Source organism: Prinia subflava, chromosome 9 (genome assembly GCF_021018805.1).
Source record: "Prinia subflava isolate CZ2003 ecotype Zambia chromosome 9, Cam_Psub_1.2, whole genome shotgun sequence".
Classification (NCBI taxonomy): Eukaryota; Metazoa; Chordata; class Aves; order Passeriformes; family Cisticolidae; genus Prinia; species Prinia subflava.
Genome location: NC_086255.1, coordinates 17,659,974 through 17,682,367, shown reverse-complemented (window position 1 = coordinate 17,682,367; position 22,394 = coordinate 17,659,974). Strand labels below are relative to the sequence as shown.

The window sequence follows — 22,394 nt, the reverse complement described above, 5'->3', positions numbered from 1 at the left end:
CACTGAGGTGCTGGAGCATGTCTGGAGAAGGGCAACAGAGCTGGAGAAGGGTCTAAAACTGGAGTCCTATGAAGAGTAGCAAGAGGGAGGTTGTTCATCAGGGAAAACGTCAGGTTATTCCCCAGGTTGTTCATCCTGGGGAAAAGGAAATTCAGGGGAGACCTTATTGCTCTCTACCTGCAAGGAAGCTGTGGCAAGGGTCAGCCTCTTCTCTCAAGGCAACCAGTGACAACACAAGAAGAAAAGTTATGTCAGGGGAGGTTCAGGGTGGATATTACTCAAAGAGTAGTTAAGCTTTGGAAGAGACTGCTGAGGGAGGTGGAAAAGTCATTGTCCCTGGAAGATGTCCCCAGGAACAATGAATGCAAGTTCTGCCTGTGGTAAGATGCCAGGCTGAAAGCCCTTCTGTAGAGATGAACACTGTATTTAGGAAGAAAGAGAACAGAGGCTATGGAGAGCATTCCGTTCTGTGCAGTTTAGAAAGCTGTCCTGTTACTAGTGAGTGATAAGGTAACAGAGCAGAAGCAATGTCACTGCAGGGGTTCATGCTGCATTTATGAGCTCTCTCACTGTGGAAGCCTGAATTCAGATCAACAAGTAACAAGACTGTTGACAGTAAACACAAGCCAGAGGTTATATATACAGCAGATGTTAACAAATCTTCAGGTGTTAGTTCAGTTGTGTACAGATAAAACACAGCAGGCAGTTTAACCTATAAATGGCAGTTCATTGAAGGGGCACAGCCTAAGGATGGAATTGCTTCAGCTTCTCAGCTTATGTGGTTGTTACACATTAAAAACGCCTGTGTGACTGCCCTCAACATAGCAGTATTCCATTGTTCCCCTGTTTCATATACAAGTAGTGATCCACTGCTTTGCTTTTCTGGTTTTGAACCCGTATCTCCTGTCCTGCAAAGTTGTATCCCACTCCACTTAATATGCCATATGTGCTCACTTTTGAGGAACATAGTCCAACACTGCACAAAGTAACACCTTTTTGGATAAAAATGACAATAGAAAACATTTTGCACTTCTGCTAAATTATTAATAATGTGGGAAGAAATAAACCTTTTTAACTGAAACTGATATTTTCAAGTTACAGCAATCACGAACTGTACAAATAAAACTTTTTATTTAAAAATCTTTTCAATAAAGTGTCTCAACAAAAGAATTGCAATTAGTTCTGCTTAGCAACTAGCCAACATCAAAAAACAGATGGTGAATTGGACAAGAGACCAAACATATGATCAAGCCTTTGAAATGCTATCAGTTAATTCCTTTCCTCTTTAGAGCATAAGTAGTAGAGACCATAAAGGTATATAGTAGTTTTCCACCAACTAACATAGCAACAACTCTGCCATGTTAGGTCAAAGGTTACTCCTTGTTTTCATTGACAAAACCAGTCACAGAGAAGTTTTCCAGATAAGTAATAATTGACCAGATAACTTCAGGATAATATTTCTTCCTAAAATAAATCTCCCACATTTTCAAATTTCTAGTTAATTTTTGAATTTCAGCAGAAATAATTAATTAGTCTCTCACATGCCCCAAATGTACCTTCCAAATGCCACCCTTAGTAGCTATAGGCACATGGAAAAAGGAGAGGAAGCACATTTGGGTGCACACAGGGAATGCCAGATGAAAAACCACGCAGGTGGCATACTCTGCTGTACTCACTAAGAAAATCCACACACTTCATTTATGTTTTGGAAAAGATTGAATTCCTCCTTTATCTCCTTTGTTATGTCTTCGGTTTTCAAAAAAAAAAAATACAGAATGCAGAAGATCCTGAAGCCCTTTTTGCTACTCTAGTTATAATGTAAACTGACCACCCTGTTGAAATGAGGAATGAGTTCACATCCTAACTTAATATACATTCCCACCCAACACAGGCTGTTTTTGCAGTGCTTAGGTCACATCACAGAGAACTGTTTCTCACAGGAAGGAAAGTGTGCAAAATAATAAGCACAGAAGTTTATTCATACACAAGTTGGGGACTTCGTAATAAAATACTCAAACATGCTACTGTGTGCTTCACATGACTGCACAGCCAATCACACCGTCCCTGGGAGAGCCAAATGTATAAGATTATGGTCAACAACTACTCAGTACTTCTAGTGAGAATTCATTCTGGACTTCTGTTAGAAGCTATATGTAGTTACTGTGAAGGCTCAAAAAGAATCTAGAAAAAGAAGATAGAGGAAACAATTTAGCCTTTTTTTTTTAATTAATTCCTTAGCTCTGAGGTAGTATTAAGAATCCTAAGGCCACATTTCTACACTATTTCAGACTGGAAGACACTGAACAGCTTTTATTTGCATTAAGAATTGCAGACTTCCAAACTATAGTCTTCTCCTAAATCCTCACCCCTTTTGCTTCTACACAGGAAAGTATTAAGGTCATCCAACAGATGCAACTGACTTTTCCCAAACTTCCTCTTCTATTCATTTTACACAAAGCACAACCATTATCAAATGTCTAGCAAGTTTTGGCATCTCAGGTAAGCCCCATTTTTCCAGTTTCCCTGTATTACAAACCCTATGTAAACACTGCACCTTCTTAAACACAAAGTTGTCACAGAAAGCACACCTTGGCAGCAGACACCAGACAAGACTGAAAGGGCAAACACCATTTGGCTGAGAGCTAGAGTACTCCTTCACCCTTTGTGCTTGCACTAATTTGAAACTTGTTTTCATAGTGAACACAAGGTGGATCTCCCCTGGAGACCTAAACTGAGCAGGGCCAATTGATGACCAGATTAAAGCAAGTAAAGGCAAAAGTACAATCTTGGTTACATTGCATCACTGGAGAGCAACCAGAAATCTTTGTAACACTAGAGTGCAAGATTTTTTTGGATCATCTGATGAGGAACAGCTCTCAGTATAAAAAAATGCCAAGAAAAAATATACAATCACACTGAAACGAGCAGCCCAGGAAACAGTGAGGGGTAAGCCATCAACCACAGCACATGGAAGCACTGTCCAACAGCTTCAGGGTCTAGGCTAGTGGGAGCCAACAGTACTACAGGGTGAGGTGGAAGGAGGATTTTATTTCTAGTGCCCTTCTAATTCCTACCAGCAGTCACATCCTTCCCCCACATTCTGATTTCAGTGCACAGCAATCAACTGAACCTAACGGATAGGGTAAAGGGACAATTCAGTATTCCTGCCCAATAATCTGTTACTTTCCAGCCAGTAGGATAGGGGGACAGAAGGGGAGATGAGTGGAGAAAGATGACAACTGAAGTTTTCCATTCTAGCCTTAAACAAATGCAAATATCCTTAAACATTCACAACCCCCCCTTAAGCTTGTCTCTCTGCTATCTGCAGATAACCTGCTGCCTTCAGCCTGCAACTTCCAAGGAGTGCAATCTGCTCATCAGTTAGTTAGCCCTATCAGTGCCTAATGTGCTAAAAGGCTATCAGAAAAAGTTGATAGGGCAAATGCAATAACACAAAACATGGTTATCAGTACCCAGGTCCCCAGCCACACTCCTCCCACATCTGCTGAAAGTATTTTTACAGCAAAGCACGACTTCTGAAGCTCATGATCAAAAGGCCAGTGCACCCATAGCCTAAACCAGTCCTTAGAGCCAAAAAAGCAAAGCAGCAGGGGCAATCTGTATCAGTGGCTTCTCTACATATCTTTAACTTAGAGACATCTGAAAAGCACTAGAAAATAAGTTGACTGCTTTAAAGGGGCCCATGCCAAGCACCAAGAAACAAGCGAATTTCAGCAGCATCACACAAAGCCAAATTTGGTCCCCAATTAAGAATACAAATGACAGACTGGCGCTTCAGGTCTTCCCTCACAGTGAATGATCAGCAAGACAGGGCACGGACTTCTTACCTCACTGACCACATTAGTATCAACAGCATAGTTCTATTAAACTTGAGACTTTTTAAGTTTCATGCACACAACCCTTGTGCAATCTTCAGCCTCCTACATAGGTTAAGAGAATTAACTAAGATTTATCCTGTTACACAGGAGTTACTTAAAACAGATTTTCTAAATAAGACAAAAGAATCCTGCAGAACCTTTAATGGGCTAGCCTTGAAAGAAATCCTCAAAATATTTGTTAGTGTTACATACTCAATAGGATTCCACAGGTAAAGTATGATTTAACACAAACATATATCTCAGCTGCACCAGTTCTCAGAGGGTGGTGTGGCTTCATTGATGTCTGCAGGTTTACACAAATGTGCAATTCTGACACAAACATACTTTGTTCTTTCACGCCTGAATGCAATATGCTAGCTGAAACACTCATTGTTTGTAGAAGCTCTTCCTGAAAAAGATAAATACAATTTCACTCAAGTGAATGAGGTGACTGGATTCAAGCCAGAACTAGGACAAATGTTTTTTGATAACACCCAATTTAAGTCTCCTCTTCCTCAACAGATTAAAACCAGAAGCATATGAAAAATCCCACAGTGATCCCAATACAAAACGGAGGGGTTTTTTGCTCAATTTATTTTCCCTCATCATGTCTTTAGAGGGAAATTCATATCCATTCACCAGGTGCCACTGACAATCTGGGCATAGTCAACTCAATAATAACTGAAAGACTAGATATACCTTTACCTGGTCTTCTCTGCTCCTGACAGGGAAAATTTATTTCAGTGTTTATACTTCTAATATAACTGACAGTTACTGATATTACTTCAGATCAGCATCCTTTTCCTTTAGTTTTATACTGCCATCTTTAGCTTCATGAAACTTGCCTTCGTTTATAAGCCTCACCATGATGCAGCTGTGATGAAGACAGCAGCTCATACTCACCAAATTTCCACCAATGTGTTTATTTTTCCCTTTGTTTCAAAACTAGAGCATGTGTGCTAAATTTCTACCATTTTCTGAATCATACTTCCAGCATAGTGTGTTTCTAAGGGCGTTTCTTCCAAAGTTTTGCACAGGAAGCTATTTCTCCCCCTATTTTCTCAAGAATCCAACTTCAGAGGATTTTGATTATTAAAAGAGAATTATTTTCAGCTGTCAAAAATTCAAAGCAGTCAAGCATTTACTTTACAAATGCCAAGCACTGTAACGTTTTTGAACACTATTCTCATGTGACTGCTCTCTACTTTGGAAAGTTACACTTCTCTTCGGGCTCACAAAACATCTCTTCTTAAAGCTCCTGAATATCAACTACAAACTGTTCTCAAAACAGACAGGATGTCAGAGGCTGGTCCCAACACAAAGCCATGCAGGAGCCACCCTGGAAGTAACTGAAAATCCTTCGGGGAACTGCAGTAGCTTTAAGTGGGTTGGAGACACTGTCTCTGCCCCCTAAAGCAGAGTTTTCTAGACTACTGGGAGCTCGCTATTTCAGAAAATATCGAAGTCCTTCACTACAAAGAACAGATAAGGAAAGATTGTCAGCTAATGCTATTGCCACGTTAACAGCCTTTCTGAAAAGAAACAACCAGTTTCTCTCCCATCAAATTTGACTTGTTAGTGGAGAAAAAGAAGAACCAAGGATTGCGTTTAAAGCATAAGACCCCATCGAGACAGTTTTTAAGGGTTTAGTTTAAGGGTTTTCAAGGGTTAGTTTGCCGAGTTTTTTTGAACCACAGCAGAAGTGGTGGCACCTCCCGAAGGGCTAGACACCGAATGGTGCACAGAGAGGGAAAGGGCCTCGTTTGGCCCCGCTGTCCCGCTGCCGCAGAAGCGCCCGAGCCCACCGCTCCCAGCCGCGCTGTCCCAGCCGGGCTGCGCGCCCCGCCGCCGCCCGCGGGGGAAGGAGAACGTCCCCGCCACATCTCGGGGGAAGTTAGTTACCTCTGGGCTGCTCACGGCAGCCTTTGCAGGAACATAGCCCCATGGCAGGTGGCAGCGTCCCTCGCGGCCCCGGACAGCCCGCTCCCTGCCAGGCGGGGCCGCCTCCAGCATCCCTCCAGCGGGGCGGGCAGCCGGGCAAGGGCTCCCGAGAGGCTACGCAGGGGCAGCGGCAGGTTGGTGCCCTGGAGCCCCCCCGCCTTTGTCGCCCGTATTTCCAGCCGGCCTCGAGGCAGAACTCAGCGCTTCACGGCTCCCTGCCCCTTAAACAGCACCGGCTTATTAATTATAGTCGCCCCTTTGAAGGGGTGAGAGCCACCGGAGCCTGCTTTATGCGAGAGGCTCTCAGATGGCCAGAGGGCAACAGACACCCAACGAAACCTTCAGCAGGCACAAAAAGATACCAGAAAGACTACTTCACGTCTTGCAAAATTCTCTCAGGACAGGGTCATATGGTATCCTCCCCACATCACACACCCCCACAAGAGCAAACACTTCAACCGTATATCTGAGTCTCCACAAAGATACTGAGTGTTACAGGGACCTTGCATTCTTGCAAAGGTCAGCACCGCTCTAGCAATATTCAGAAGGCTTGTTTACACACTCACTTTTAATTGCATTAACCTAACTGAGTCACCAGACACAAAGACAAGATAAGCATTTGGTTTTGGGATAAGGAAAGAACAACATCCCTAGAAGAGAGGTTTGCTGGATCTCTGATCACTCTGTGCTTGTTCTCTAGACCCTGCAGCACTTCACTTAATGCAGCAGAGACCCTGCTTACTGAATCCCCACAGCCCAGGTGCAGCCGTGCCCTAAGCCCTGCTGCAGAGTCACAGTGTGTTTTATACACCAACTCACAGGCAAACTGGCTGCCTTTGCAAAGCTTGGATCAAGCTTAAGAGTTGGATGTCACAAGAAAGCAACTGAATGATGAAGTTTTTTCCAGGCTGGACACTGCAGAAGATTTGACTCTTTGATAGCAGTGTGCAATGCACAAAAAATTACAGTTTGGGAGTGAGGGGAGAAAGCTAGACAAATAGAAGTTTGAGGGCGGGGGAGGGAACAAGGACCTACATCTTTCAATACCCTTAAAATACCAGAAATCGCCTAAACCCATGACCTGATAACAATTTGCAGCTCCAGCTCCCAGTACATATCAGCCTCTTGAGCTTGAACTAAAGCTCTTCAGAAAGGACTTCTAGGAGGGAAAATTAATAACTTAAAGGGTAGATGTCTACCAGGTCTCCCATAAAAAAAAGAAAAAAAAAAAAAAGAAAAAAAAAAGACTACAATGTTCTACAGAGAGGTCCTTCTGCAGAGTATTCAGCTGTTAACTGCACACTTGAGCAATCCCAGAGTATGAGCATTCATTAGTTAGCACAAAAAAACCAAAACAAAACCAAATCCCACACAGGACAGAAGATGGACAGGGCAGGAAAACTTTCCCACCACCACCAAACATACTAGAAGAAATTCAAGATATTCCTGCAAGAGAACTGAAGGAAATCCAGTATTCTGGCTTGGCTGGTATCAACTTGTTCCTCTTGGATAGATGTGTGAAAATTCATCTCAGTAGTTTTGTTGAGCCTCTAAATTCGTCAGACAGTGCCAATAGCTGACAGCTGCTTGGAAATCCATCTCCTGTGCAAAGCGCTCCCTCACCCTTGTAAAGCAGCAGATACTTCCCTTTCTTCTTGGCTAGATGGTGATCTGATCTCAGGGAAGAGGCACGCAAACCACCTGCTTGAGGGGCTGGACAAATCTCCTGGCAACACTCCTCCATTTCATTTTAAAGCAAACTCCAGGCAGCCACCAGCAGGGGGAGATTTTCCAAGTTCTGGAAAAACCAGTGTGTTTCCTAATGGCACTGTCAGAGCAGTGATAGATAAAACAGATGGAGAAAGCACCCTCCTCTCCAACTGTTCCAGCCTGGCAGCCAAGTCAGCTCCGTGGGGAAAGGTACTAGATGCTGCATGTCAGAGAACTCCTCCAGACTACCCAGAAGTTACTGAAATTTGAGTATTTAAGAAGCTTCAGGACTATTATGTACACCATTTCATATGGACAGGTAGAGGCTGATAAAGAGCCCCTCACAAATGCTTGGTTCAGACAACCAATCTGACAGCTTCAACAAAGCATTTAAAGAATTTTTTCATTTCTATTACTGAAATATTACAGTTTTAAACTCTCCTTATTTTCACAAAATATTTGGAAAATTGACAAAAACTTCATCTTATCTTTTGATTGTGTGACATTACCTAAAGGAATTAAATGGTCCAAGATGAAAATAGTTGAGAGTCATTTACTGCAATAACCATCACCATGTATTTAAAATAACAATCTTCAGATGCATTCATTGCAAGAGGAAGGCAGAGCCTCTGATACCCTTACCATGTGGAGAGTGTGACATGACCCAGAAGCACCGCTGTACAAAATGGAGCTCAAGAACACTTAATCCTATCACAGTACAGCTAGTCATGACCCCACGTAACAAATCCTGCCCTCACTTTTGCTCCAGATGGCAAAAAATTACACTGAAGGTCAGCAATAAAGTAAGCCAATATTGACAGCTTTCAGAAAGCCATCCAAAGCTCACATATAAATGAACCATGCATGCTTTGAGTTTCACAGCAAAATACAAATTTTACCCAAAACAAAGCAGTTCTTCAACACTAGCTCATTAAAAAAAGATTAATTTAACAAAAATCTTCAATGTATTGGTGACTTTGATATATATTTGTGTCAATCATGAAAGTGAAAAAAATTGAAAAAAATACACTCAGAGAAGCCAAAACCCTCGGGAAAAAAATATAGCTAAAGAGTTGTTCATTAAAAAGCCAACCAAAAAAGTGTGAGTGAAAATGTGATTAAATAAAGACCCCTAATATCTAGTAAACTAAAATACAACAACCATTACCACCTCTTTTATAACCTGAAAAATCCATCTAAATAATATAAAGCAGGACATGCATGCTCTACATACCTTCAGTGCACTTTGCAGATCATTTGTCATTTTAACTTCAGAGGGCACTCATTAAGTTCCCTAAAATTTAAGCCAATATGTGTCTGTGGTCAAACATACTGCCAGTCCAAATCCTGCCAGCCAGAATGAGCTAGCAGGGGATCAGGCCAGCAGAGAACATGCATACAAACCAGAAACCATTTTGGGGGGGGGAGAGGAGTGGTACAGTCAAGATTAAAACAAAACAAAAATATTTTGAGATAACTGAGCAATGTTTGGGAGATGCAGAAGTCAGATGTCTAGATCTGTCATCCCATAGGAAATTCAAGATTCTTTAATGTCTAAACCACACTTAGTTTCTGCTTTGAATGCAGTCAGGCCCAGGCAGATCATCTCAACAGTCAGCTAATGAAGGTAAGAGTGCAGAACTGCCACTCAAATATTTTGCCTAAATAAAGGCAAACCCCAGAAACTCTCATGCTAGACCCTAACATGTTGATTGATTGCTACAAGTATAAGATCTGACACAACTTGAAGGGTTGGAAGGCTCAACACAATATCATATATTAAGGATAGCCAAATCTGTCTGGGTCAAATAAAATTGAGATTTTATATGTAATTTTTAATATTATATAAAGTTCATTTACATTTACACACAGCAAAAATTTCAAGTAGATATTTGTGCAATAAGAAAGGTAGATATGCTTGCACTTTTCCAGCAACAAAACCCACTTACTCTGCAGTGTGGTTCTTTGGAGACTAATTTCTGTTAATACATGTAAGTCCATCTATATAGCAGGAGCTGTTCAGGGTGGGAGTCCTGTAATTCTTAACAATTTGACCTTTTAGACCTAGAGTTAACCATGCGCATCTTCTCTTGAAACAGCCCACACCAACTTTAGACTAGGGTAACAAAATCAGTAGCCCAGAGTTCAATGTCTAAATTTGGGGTTCAAGTACTAAACCATCAGGCTGATTTTTCAAAAACTCCAAGGACTTAACATGTCCCTGTAAAATGAACTGGTGCAGACTAAGTGTCCTAAGATTTTTTGAATAACGCATCTACTTGGCACTTTTTTTCTCCAACCATAGCTCTTGCTTCCACCATTTGAAATTCTTGATTTAAAGTTTACATTCTCTCTCATTTTTTGAGAAATGCAGTAGAGTATTACCTGCCACTGAAAGGGAAAGCCAGCTGCTAAACATTGCTGTGTGAATAATGAACTTTTATATTTCTGGACAATGCTAAGTATCTGGAAGTCAGAGGTAAAGACTTCAGTTTTAGTTAAGCCAAACACTTATATTCGGGGGGGAAAAGACTCTAACCAAGAAAATTTTAAAATATTGCAGGATGGCAGAGGAATATGTTATTCTATTTCAATGATTCATTACAGACATGACAGAGTTGTAGTGGCTGAAGGTATTTATTAATCATTGCATTGTAACTACTAAACAGGTTTGTAGAGCTTTGTAGAAAATGGACCTAAGACAGCCGGTATGAAACGTGCACTTGTGAAAAGCTCACAACTGATACTAATACCCATGCTCAAAGTTCAGCAGAATGTGTTAGAATTTTCAAGCTTGGCCAATAAAAGCTTGTTTTTTTTTGATGTGTAAAATTATTTCTACTATGTTCTTCTCCATATGAATCAAATCATCTGTAAGTCAGGGCAAATTACAGACTTCCTTTTCAAAAGTTAAAGCCTTTGTAAAATGAAAAGCTTACTTTCTAAGTCAGATTTAGCATAGATTATTTCCAGGATTTCCAAAATACATGGTGAAGCAAGTAGAAGTGGCTTGCCAGGCCATATGTGAACATTCTATGACTCTCCACAGATTTCCCAATAGCCATTGGACTCAGAAGAAATAAAAGACTATTCTGGCAATTTAGAACAGAGGTAGAAGAGTAGATTACAACCAGTCCTAGGTCATACATATCTAAATACTTTAACTCCCTTAAAGACCTACTACATTTCTTAAAAGAGCCTGAAATTACAAAGTGAATTTTCTAGCCTAGTATTTATTAATGAAGTGACATGCTACCTCCCCTCAGGCTTTTTTCCTGTGAGAGCAGAGCAATGTAAACCATCCTCACCCTTTCAAACCCCAGTCTTCATCGCCCCCTTCCCTCCAAATATACACTTCTAGTATGTTTAATATAAACTGCAAAGGAAATGTTTTTGAAAACTGCAGTTCTCTGGGCTCCTAAGACTATGAAAAATAACCTGCTGAGAGAAGAATTAGACCTGCATCATTTAAAGGAACAATTTATAGTTCATCTGTACTTCACAGAAGACATTAGCACAGAAAACATGAGTTCAAGGTAGATATATCACCAGACTGTATGAGAGAAGCATGAAAGCAAACATTTTGTATTCACAGGTTGCCTTGTCCCAAGTGTCTTAAAACACATTCCTGTTAACCAGGTTAGGCTGAGTTTACAATGGAGCACAGCTCTGTTAAGAAAAGCCTCACAGGCTTAAAAACGAAAAAAAGAAAGGATCAAAAGTCTCCTCTTTTACAGTTCACACCAGCTTGGAGTCCAAAAGGGAAGATCAGCTAAGCACACAGATTATAAGCAGTTTTACTGCAAATACCTGAAGGCATCTTGCTGCCCCTAGCACTTTAAACTGCTGTGAAAGGAACCCTTTCCTAACAGATTCCAGTGTACACAGAGAGGAGATAGTCTAGTATTAATGTATGCAAGCTTTTGCACTTACTAACTTCAAAGAATCCTTGCTTCTAGAAGAGAGAGGAGGATCTGCTTTGGCTCACAGAGAGACAACTGCTCACTGGCTGCAGAACTTAAAGCTAATGGCATAAAGGTCTGAACTTGATAAAAAATATCTGGACTCCTACAGCTGAGGATGTCTTGCTGAAGGTGATTAAGAAATAACTCCTTATATGTAGCTTAGTATTTTCATTGAAGTGACCAAGACCAAAGCAGAACCCTGTGCTGATGCTGGCATCAAAACTGAAGGCAAAACTGTGCTTTCCAAGAGGAAACAGCTGTAACCTCAAAACACTACTAAAAGAGAACTCTGAATTTCTTCTCACTTGTCCTCCTCAGTCCTTATGCATCTCCTTTAGTAAGACACTTTAGTCACCCTACAGGCCCACAGCCATAATTATGACACCTTTCACAGACCTCTACCAATTTTAGAACCAGGGCTGAGGGGATAATATTACTTCTCTTACCAAACATGATCACAAGCACATTATTTCCATTTTTATTAACTTCCTGTATTATCTGCTGCAATGTGTTTGGGTCACAGAGCTAACTAAAGGCAGGATGTCTACTTTTATGTTCTAGAGTATTAGCAACACATGACACTTATGATCTGTACCCGGGACCTATAAAGGACACAGGGACAGAAACAGGCAGCTGAAGCCTTGTCTGTCCACTCAAAGTGGACCAGAATTCATTTAATCTGGAAAATATCTTCTGCTGAACCCTTCCAGAAGGCATAATTTTGAGTCTCTGATTCATATACAAAAAGCATACTGTAAAAGCAGAAGGATTCTCACACAATAGTGATCTTGGCAGACACTTCTCTTTGTGTGAATAAAAGTAATTGTTTTCCTGATTACACTATTATGCCAGTACAGGCTTTCTTTTGACACAATTATACTGGGACAGAATTACTGATGTAGACAAGGCTCTTCATCTCTCAAGTTAGAAGTTGCCAGAGTGCTTATAAATCTTTGTAGTAAAATACATAACCCAAAATAACCAGTTTAGCACAATTATCCTTCAATGCAAATAGGACATGGTCAGTTGTATGGGTCAGTCTTTCCCCATTGTCTTACACACACTCCCTTTTAACACTGTATACTTTTGATTGCACAGCTCTTTTCTTTGTTATCTCAAATTCCTCCAGCCCCTTCCCCCAAATTTTCATGTCTGTCTGACAGCTGGTGGTTCAAAACAAATCCCAGAGCTAGTAACACTGTTTTAGGAGTCCAGGATGATACATAACATCCTTGATACCACATGGAAACATGGGTATCAACACCTTAAGAGCACTTAGATGAGCGATGGACTCTGGCTAAAATGTTTCTTTACAGGCTTGTGCACCTGCTAGAACAGAGATAGAAGACACAAACTTCGATAAAGTAAACATTTAAAGTCTGTCAAAAGAAAAAACTTTGTAATGACCAATGGCCTGAACTTTGGCTTCCTAATGGAAGAAATCCCATTCATTTCAAATAGAGTGCTTGAAAAAAATTAGAACTGTTAAGCTCATCAGTACTACACTAGACAGACCACAGGCCTGACCCCAGCTGCCTCACTGCCTTTAGAGAACAGTACCTTGAGCAGAGTCCCTGTGATGAGAACTGTAGAGACACTGTCAAGCTTACCATGAACTTCAGGGAATAAAGTTGCTGTAACGCTAGTAAAAGCAACACAGATTAGCCACACTGCCTTAGCATACTTAGCACTTATGCATTTCCCACAGTGAAACTATGTATGGATAACTAGCACAGGGAGTTAAATCCATTCCAATAAAAACAAACAAACAAACAAATCCCTCCCCCCCCCCCAAAAAAAACCACAAATCACAAAACCAGACAAACAAAAAACCAAAACAAACAAACAAACCCCCTGCATGTCCTTAAGCTGGGTGTAAGGCTTAAGTGTTACACTATAGGCAATACATCCTTGTCATATTTTCTCCTCCTTAAGAAGTTCAAAAAGCCCAGAGCAGGCAGGTTCTCACTGATAGCACACTAATTATCCCTAAAGCATTTCAGACAAATACAGAGGGGGTTTTGCCTGTGAACCGTCTCTCACAGGTGTTTGACAGTGGGCCAGCTGCCACTTCAAACTGGTTACTAGTGCATTTACAAACACCCCTGACAGCAGTTTCTCAGTTATATTCTCTTTTGGATCCTGGACCAGCACATTCCCAGCTGCAACTCCCTTTCCCCCACGCACTTTTTGTGGGCCTTGTAAAAAGGACCTGTGTTTTAATTTTCTGACCTTTGCTTTCCAGAATGACTCCCACATGGTATTTGTAAGTCAGTGTATTCTACTGAGCAGTTAAGGTACAGTGCTAACAGGTGCTAACCTCCAAAGTGTGAGTGGTGCTGCCTCACAGGATTGTCGATATCATAGAACAGAATCACAGAATCATTAGGGCTTGGTAAAGACCTCCAAGATTGAGTCCAGCCTTTGACTGAAGGTCATAATGTCAATTAAACCACAGCATGAAGTTCCATATCCAGTCTTTTCTTGAACAGTTCCAGGGACAGTGACTTCACCACCTCCCTGGGCACCCTGTTCCAAGGCTTGACAACATTTTCAGTGAATAAATTCTTCCTGATGTCTGCCCTAAACCTTCCCTGTCACAGCTTGAGGCCGCTTCCTTTTGTCTTTATTTCACTCCTGCTAGAATTTAGTGTGTTCTGTGACATTGCCATACATCATGTATCTTATTCTACCTCATCATGCTAACCTAACAGAGTACTTTATTAGCCTCAGGGATCCCAGACATTGCATAAGTCTTGTGGAGAATTCACCCATTGTTATTGCAAATGGGCACACAGCTCTTTCTGTGGCTGAACAAAACCCATAACAGCAGCAACAGAGCACACAAGCTGTAAAACATCACTGAATACTTGATTTCTGACAAACTATCAAGAAATAGAGAGATGGTACTACTTAACTGATCATGCTGACTGTTTGATAAGCATATCTCTACATAACAAAGCTGTACTTGCACCAGAATACGTTAAAAAATCCCTCCACTAATCACACATGTCTTAGGACTTAATATTTTATCCTCAAGGCATAATATTCAATATGAGAACTCATTCTGGAAGGTCTCAGCAGGAAGTATTCAAAATCTTACCTAATTTGCACTGAAAAATCAACCTGGGGGGATCAAATCATGCCTTATACATTTCTGCTACAATATGCCATCATGCTACAAAGCCATATTTCTATACCCAAAGGGCAACCTGTATAAAATGCTATATTTGTCTCTCAGGAATACAACGGGTTAAAGGAAGACTGCTCAAAACCAGTCAGAGGTTACATTTTAATGATCTTCACTAGGAGAAAGCTCTATTCATGAAACTTCTTAAGTCTCATGCTCCTTTCACAGCAGGCCTTACGCGATTGCAATTGAAGTTTTAAAACCATCATTCATGTTGAAAGCCAGCACATGCATTAAAGACAGCTAGGTGCTCCTGATCAGGGATCAAATGCAGATCTTCTCCTGGAATACAAATCCCAGGACAGCAGAACACATGTCTGCTGTTGCAGCCCATTTCCAGTCCTACTTTCACCTGCTCACAGCCCCAGAGCACTGAGGGATGGAGACTGTACAACTTGAAGTAGATCAAACACTTCTAATGAAACAAAGGCTAGATCTTGTTTATTTCATGAAGCAGCATCATTGGGTGCCAAATGCAAACATAAGCCTTGGGCATTGCATATGCTAGGGGAAAAAAGAAAACAAAGCAAAAAGCAATTTACAGGCTGCAGGTGCCTCCTGATGCCCTTCAAGATGTTTTAAACTGATAAGGTAAGGTGAGCCAAAACATTCTTAACTATCAGAGAGCCTCATAGCCCTCAGGGGAAAAGAAGAGCCTAATAACCTTTCTGCACAAAACTCTCCATGCAGTCCAAAGACCTTCACCTGCAATGAGTCATCACCTTAAGTAGGCAGAAGTGGATTGGTCAAGCTGTAGGGATACAGCGTTGGACTGAACACAACACTGTGGAAATCAGTAAGGTTACATGAATTGAGAGCAAAGTTCAGTCCTTTCTTTCCACATTCTCTTTTCATAAGAAGTCAGTGACATGATGCAGTCAAGCATTCAGGGAAAGTACAGATCAGAAAATCAGTAAGCAGAGAAGCCTTGCCCACAGAAGATTTGAGCTGCTAGCTTTTATCTGCACAAGAGAAATGAGGGTCTCTGTTACTCAAGTAACAGTTTGTCAACTTGAATCCATTTATAAAACAAGCCTAGAAATACCAGCAGCTGACTGATACTTCTGTGGATGCTAAAGGAAGTTATCAAGGTCTGAACAGGCCACAAAAGCTATTTTCTTCAGCTCAGTAAAAGAATCTCAGTAGAATTAGGAAAGTATTAATCCCAAGGAAGGCAGTTAGTACCTTTTGGAAAATGCCAATTCATTAAAATTGCAAAATTCTGAAGATACATATTTTGAAAAATAAGTTTAGCAGGTTCAGAATGGGAGAAAAGAAAAGCAGTCACACAGATGCCACTAAGTAGCCCATAAGCACTGGGTCAGTATGTTAACCTGAAACAATGGTGACCTACATCCAAGTGTCTTCCCCACATAGTCGTTACTGTACGTGTCTGTACAGAACATGTTCTGCTCTTATATAACTGTTTTAAGACCAAACCAAGATTCAAATAAACAATTTGAACTCAAATGTTTTCAAAGACTGTTGATTTTGGCATCTGAGACAGCAGCTGCATATTGTGAATACTTGGAGTGTGTTCAATATAGAATATTACAGAATCACAGAATATTCTGGAAGGGACCCACAAGGATCATCAAGCCCATCTCTTAAGTGAATGACCCCTACAGGCATCAAGCCCACAACCTTGGCATCATCAGTGCCACGCTCTAACCAACTGAGCAAATGTGCAGAAATGTGTTCAATACCGTATTCTGCCTACAGAGCACAGCATTGGCTTCACAGGCTGGGCAAAGACGTTGTTAGGGAACTTTTGCTTGCTGATTTGCCTTGAGGGGACACGAATGAACAAAACACAGTAGCTAGTTTCCTCTGAGAGGATGCACTCAGTCGCCAGGGATTCAAGACGTGTGCCATCACAGATAGCAAGAGCCCAAGCAGATGATGGAAAGAACCAGCACCATCTAGTGCTCAGGAGAGGCGGAGCAAGCAGAACAGAACAACGTATCAACAACACTTCTCCAGGAGTAGAAGGTCAGGATACACACTTTCAAGGAGACTCAAACTGCACTTAAGCATAAAAATATACTGCAGCTGGGAAGAGGCAAGCAGATATACCCATCATCATCTGAGTGTTAAAAAGTTATTACCTTAAAGGTCACTACCCAAGGTAAAAGATAATAATACAAAACAGTTTCCAGACTGACTGCAAAGAAAGCATACAATTTTATCATTCTGGGCACTCATTTGGAAAGACAAATTAGAAAAGACATTTATTATTTCTCACCTGTCAATAAATGAAAAAGTTTATCTCATGTTCCAAGAGGCAGTTATGTTTTCAGTGACATATATCAGCATGCTCTCAGCTATGCTCCAGACATCTAGAAGTAATAAACACAGCTCTGACAAGGGCCCTCCACAGCAAAACCAAGCCCACCAATATTCTTGCCCAGGTCAAGGAAATGCCATGGACATGGTAACATCTGCAGCTCTCTCTTGTTAAGTGTTTCCAGAGTGCACTGCTGCAACTACACAGTCTTAAACTTTCTAGTAGGAACCCAAATTACCTTATTTTGCTGCCATTTCCCTAGTCAATATGGTGGATGTCAAATCACAGAAATTTAAATATACTTCTCAAATATCAACATCATCACATATTCAGATATGCACAGTCAGTTTTCAGCTGTAGACTTCAGGAGAAAACTTAATTACCAATGGCAAACTCAGGATCCCACTGTTAATTAGAATTGCAATTTGCATTGAATAATAGAGAACATGGAATGATTTCCAATGTATGAATTTCTAATTTCTTCTCCAGTTATTTTAATTACACACCATCTCAACAGGAACTGAGATAAAAAGGCCATAAAAATAGCTTAATTGGTGTCAATCACCTGGGATGCAGAAGTATACCACAGCTCAGACTTCTCTGTGGGCATCATTCCACCTACTGCTACACGACAAACAAGCTGCCATTCCAGTTTCTCTGTCAGATACTGTCAACAACACAAATGGACCCCTACAGAACAAGTAGACAGCAATTACTGTTCCTGTAATAACTAGGACTCCTACCTTCTTATTTTGCCTTTCTTGATTTTCTTTCTTGTTATATAGCACAATCAAGGCAGTGAAGTACCTTCTACATAAACCCTACACAAAGTTTCTGCATGAGGCATTTTATTTTGCCCCAGCCTAGCCCCTGGCATAGTGCAACCACTACTGCATCTTTGAATAGTCCAGTATTCGATGCAAATCCCTTTTGTAAGGGCAAGTTGCCTATATTGAATTAAGCCTTTATAATTAACTAAAAGAGCACACCATAGAGAACTGACTTCTAAGATTTTGAAAATAACCTTTGACATGTAAATCGAGTATAGGCAGTGGTCCTTGCTCTGGTTAAGTCTGCAAAAAGATCAAGGTAACAGTTATGAAGAGGACTGAACTGCCTCACTAAAGAGAAGGCTGGTGTTAACTCAACTGGAGCACAAAATCAACGTGAACGTGCGATCACCTCAGTTGAATTGACTTGAAGTCCAGCTGCTTTAAGAATTTTTTTTCTGTCTTAAGAGCTGAAATGAAAGATAGGATTAAACATATGGAAACAAGATCAGCTCCTTCAGCAGCTGTTTCCAATGAAGAAATTAAACTCATGAAACTACACTCTGATTCTCACAGAAAGTCTCAGCTAAGAGCTGTCACTGTTCACCTTGGCAGAAAGCACTGCAGCAAGAAACAGGAACTAGCTATCATCAGTGATAAGGAGACATCAAGATGTGTACCATGAGTACCTCCTGACTTCTGAACCTTTTATCACTTCCTTCCCTGATTCTAAAAAACCTTACTATATCAGGAAGTTCTCTGTCTGCAGAAGAACTTGAGCATCTCATAGTCCTGCAGAGACTGGGGAATGAAACCAGGTAGACCATTTGCCACAAGACATTAAAACATCAGTTTCCTAAAAGGTGAGGCTTGAGGAGCACTAAAGGCATCAACATTCCTTAAGACTTTCTCAGAGCTTAATACCTGTGGCTTCTTACAAGCTGCATTACACCACTCCAAAATGCACTGTAAGCCCAGGTCAACAATAAGTAGTTCTGTTGCCCCTAGCAACAGCAGATGCTGTCTTTGCTGCCAGATTTGGACTCCTCTCCTGAGCAACATAGATCATTTCCATCCATAAGTACCAGCTGCTGTGGAATTATTATCCCAAACGGTACAAGATTTGCACCTGCCCTCATACTGCCCTCAATTTTACAAAAACGTGCCCCACCACCTGCCAATGTGCACTGGAGTATGAGAGCAACTTGCACCCACGGCTTACCCCACCATTCCACTTTGAACTTCCAGCTATGATGAAGGAAAGCATGGATAGATTCAAAAAAGTCCAGAATTTTACATATTTTCCCCAAAAAGGAATATATTTCAGAAGTCCTGTCACCAGATCTAACACTGCTTTGACTGTAGAACTGTTCTGCAGTCTCTCATGGCCCCACTTAACCCTTCTCCCAGATACCCTATACAGCTTAGAAATGAACTTGATGAAACATGAATAATACACAATGCCCATCATTAGTTCTTGTTACTCAGCAGAAAATCAATACATGCTCTGTTACAGCACAGGACATGCTGTTACTCTAGTCCCTGCACTCTGAGGGAACAGCTCCCACAGCCAAACTTAACACAGCCTGCAGCAGAGGAAAGGTGGCAAGATCTCAGCAGCAGTTTTACAACAAGGACACCAAGCACCTTAGCTATTAATCACAAAATAGAGTTTTGGAGTTAACTGGTACCACAGACTTTGGAACTCTTTGGACATTTCTCAGATCTCAGCCTCTTCTCTTTGCCAGATAAGCTGGTATCAGCTGTAGGTACATTTTAGGAATGTTACACTCCATTCTTAATTTTGTTAGGTAAAGCTTTGATGTTTACTAGCACAGTAAAACCCCAGTCTATACTTACAGCTATTGAATGTACCTGTGTTCACAAAATCCCTAACTTAGCTAAGACAAATTTAAAAAAGTCTTATCATCCCCATAGAAACTGTAGAGTCCTAGTTTATAGTGGGATAAACGAAACACAATTAGGCAGAAATGTGATCGTGTCCATACATCCAACACAGGGAAAGATGGGTAGTGATGGAAAATAATGGTCTGGGTCTTGCAAGATCATTTGTGGTGCCCTTCCTATCTGGCATCAGTTTCAGAGCTGTTCACTACGTGGGTGTTCTGCAGGCTGGCAACCAGACAGAACACGGTCATTTCAGAACACAAATGCAAAAAAAAGAAAAGGCATTTATGCCAAAACCAGCACAGAATAAATGTACTGTGAACAAAATGGGCAACTCTTCAGGCCACATTCTCCAGTGACGTCTGTGTCAATCACATTCTGTATTGACTGGCTATTTATAGTGTTTTTCAATATTTGTTATCTATGTAGCAACTAAGTTTGTTACAAATGGGATTTAGCTGCATAAGTTAGGGAAAACATCTTCATTTTGCAGACAAGTCAGTGGAACACTAAGACTGAATCATTTTTCCAGGGAACACAGAAAAGTGCGATGTCAAAAACCGAGACTGAACACAAATGTCCTGGGATCCAAAACCATGCTAAGCACTGTCATTTTTTTCCACCTTTCGGAATAGCCCCTTTCAACTAGCCACATAACCCTGCTGTACCAGCTCACCTGAAGCAAAAAGTGACTTCAAGTCAATTCAACTGAGGTGATGAAAACTGCACCTTCAAAACCTGCAGTTCAGGACAATTCTTTTGCAGGCTACAATAATATAACCTGATAGGCTGGACAAGTACTACAGAATTACTATTTTGCCATCTGGAATCAAAAGAAACTTAATCAAGCCAGTCTGTGGCCCAGTTAATTATTTCAGATCACTGCCAGAACACATAGGATCATTCAGAATCATAGCAACCCAAGTGCTTTCACATTGCATGTCCACAGTCCTTCTGCAACAGTATGGGGTTGCAGAGGTGTCACATTCAGACCAGCAATGAATGCCACTTCCTTGGAGATCCTCCATACAGGTAACACTGTGGGCCCAATGCCCTGCTGTTTGTGGGGCTCTGCTTATTCGAGCATGGTGCCATATAAGGGAAAAAAAAGGCATTAACAGTGCACAGTGATAAGCAAGCGGAAAAAAGAGAATCTCTTCTCCCCAGGTGGAATTCTGTGTCAGACAGAATTCTGTGACTAAGGTATTGCAGAACACTGCCTGATGGTGTAGTTGAAAGCCTTACAGCACCGCCTGCTCTTGCTCTGCCTGATACTGTCTCAAGAGGGGTGTGCAAAAATGGCATTTTAAGCCAGCCTAACAGGGAGGTAAGAAAAAGACCCCCAAAGAGTAAAAACACACCTGGCTCTACAGCAACAACATTCGAATACAGGGGCAAGTGTTTGTTTTTAAAAATTCCATTAAAACCCAAGAGGCAGCTTAAAGCAATTACTTTTACCTCACCCTACTGCAGCCCCAGTGCTGTGGGGACAGACAATGCTAAGCAGCACGGACAGGTAATCCATGCAGGACAAGCTGGCAGTAAAGTGAAGCGTGACTGAGTCAGAGTCAGTGCACTCACACAATTTTTAGCACATTCACATTTGTCTGCCCCTTCCTTTCTAGGAACTCAGTCTTCAGGTACTGGGAGATAGATGAACTGGCTCAGTCCCTCCCTCCCAGTAACACTTAAACAGTGCAAGAGGTTTTCTTTCCTCTGTGGATCCTGTCACCTTGGACTACCTCCAAAATATACAGCATTCAAACCCATGCACAGGGATCCTCTCCCAAAAACAATCAGAACTAAATCAACCGAATTCAATTGCTATACTGCAACGTGGAACTTAATTCTAAATCTGTCCTGGAGATACCAACTCTGTCCACAGGAAGCGTTTATACGGGAGCCAAAATGACTGCAAAGGTTTTACATTAACACAACAATGACAGATCATAAGATTTTCTAGCTGAAAAAAATTCAAACTCTCTTCCATGCTAGGTCATCCATTTTCTTAAAGCCTTTCATCCAAAAGGGAAGTTTTTGAAGCTTTTTGTCTGCCCTCCCACCTACTTCCCCAAATAGCTAGTATACATGAAAGAGATTGCATCCAGGGACTGCATGTCCCTTTTCCATAAGTCCTGGGCTGTGTTCTATGCCTGCTTCTCCTGTAACAACCAGAAGAATGCATCCACTTGAGAGACCGCACAACGCTCCAAGTAAAGAGCCCTCTCCAAACAGGAAAGCCAAGAAGCATGATGCATCTCAACCACTATAAAATGAAAATGAGATACCACAGCAGCATTTATATCCAGAACAAAGAACAGCATGTAGTCAAGTCCTATTTCTCAGTCTCACTAGATAATCTTACCAGTGTATCAGAACATTCAGGAGTGATCAATACAACTCAATCATCATTAGTGACAACTGATAGGAATGATGTGATGTTATAGTGAAAGCACAAAAAATTGCTGGCATACCTGGGGTAATTTCGAAGAGATGTTTCCCTGGTTCATCAGGATTAGGTGGTAACTCATTCACCTGACTGCCTTGCAGTAGTATCAAGCCCTGTAAAGGACACAAACATTAGTGAAAAGGGAGAGGCCACGATAAAATATAGTATAGTAAATTTAAGTCCTGCTTATCTACTGATCCCAACACCTTTCCACAGTTCTGAGCAAGAAAGGATTTGAGCTGGTCATTCTCATGCTTCACTGTCCTTTCTCTCACACTGGACATTGCTGGTTAAGG

At 41.2% G+C, this 22,394-nt stretch overlaps 1 protein-coding gene across 1 annotated transcript in view; it reads right to left on the bottom strand.

Moving 5' to 3' along the window:
* The window catches only part of ARHGAP22 (Rho GTPase activating protein 22), a 106,681-nt gene that overhangs the window by 78,577 nt on the left and 5,710 nt on the right, over positions 1-22,394 (bottom strand). Inside the window, exon 2 of the mRNA XM_063405702.1 lies at positions 22,124-22,211. Coding sequence (XP_063261772.1) covers positions 22,124-22,211 — 88 coding nt within the window. The remainder of the gene's footprint in view (positions 1-22,123; positions 22,212-22,394) is intronic.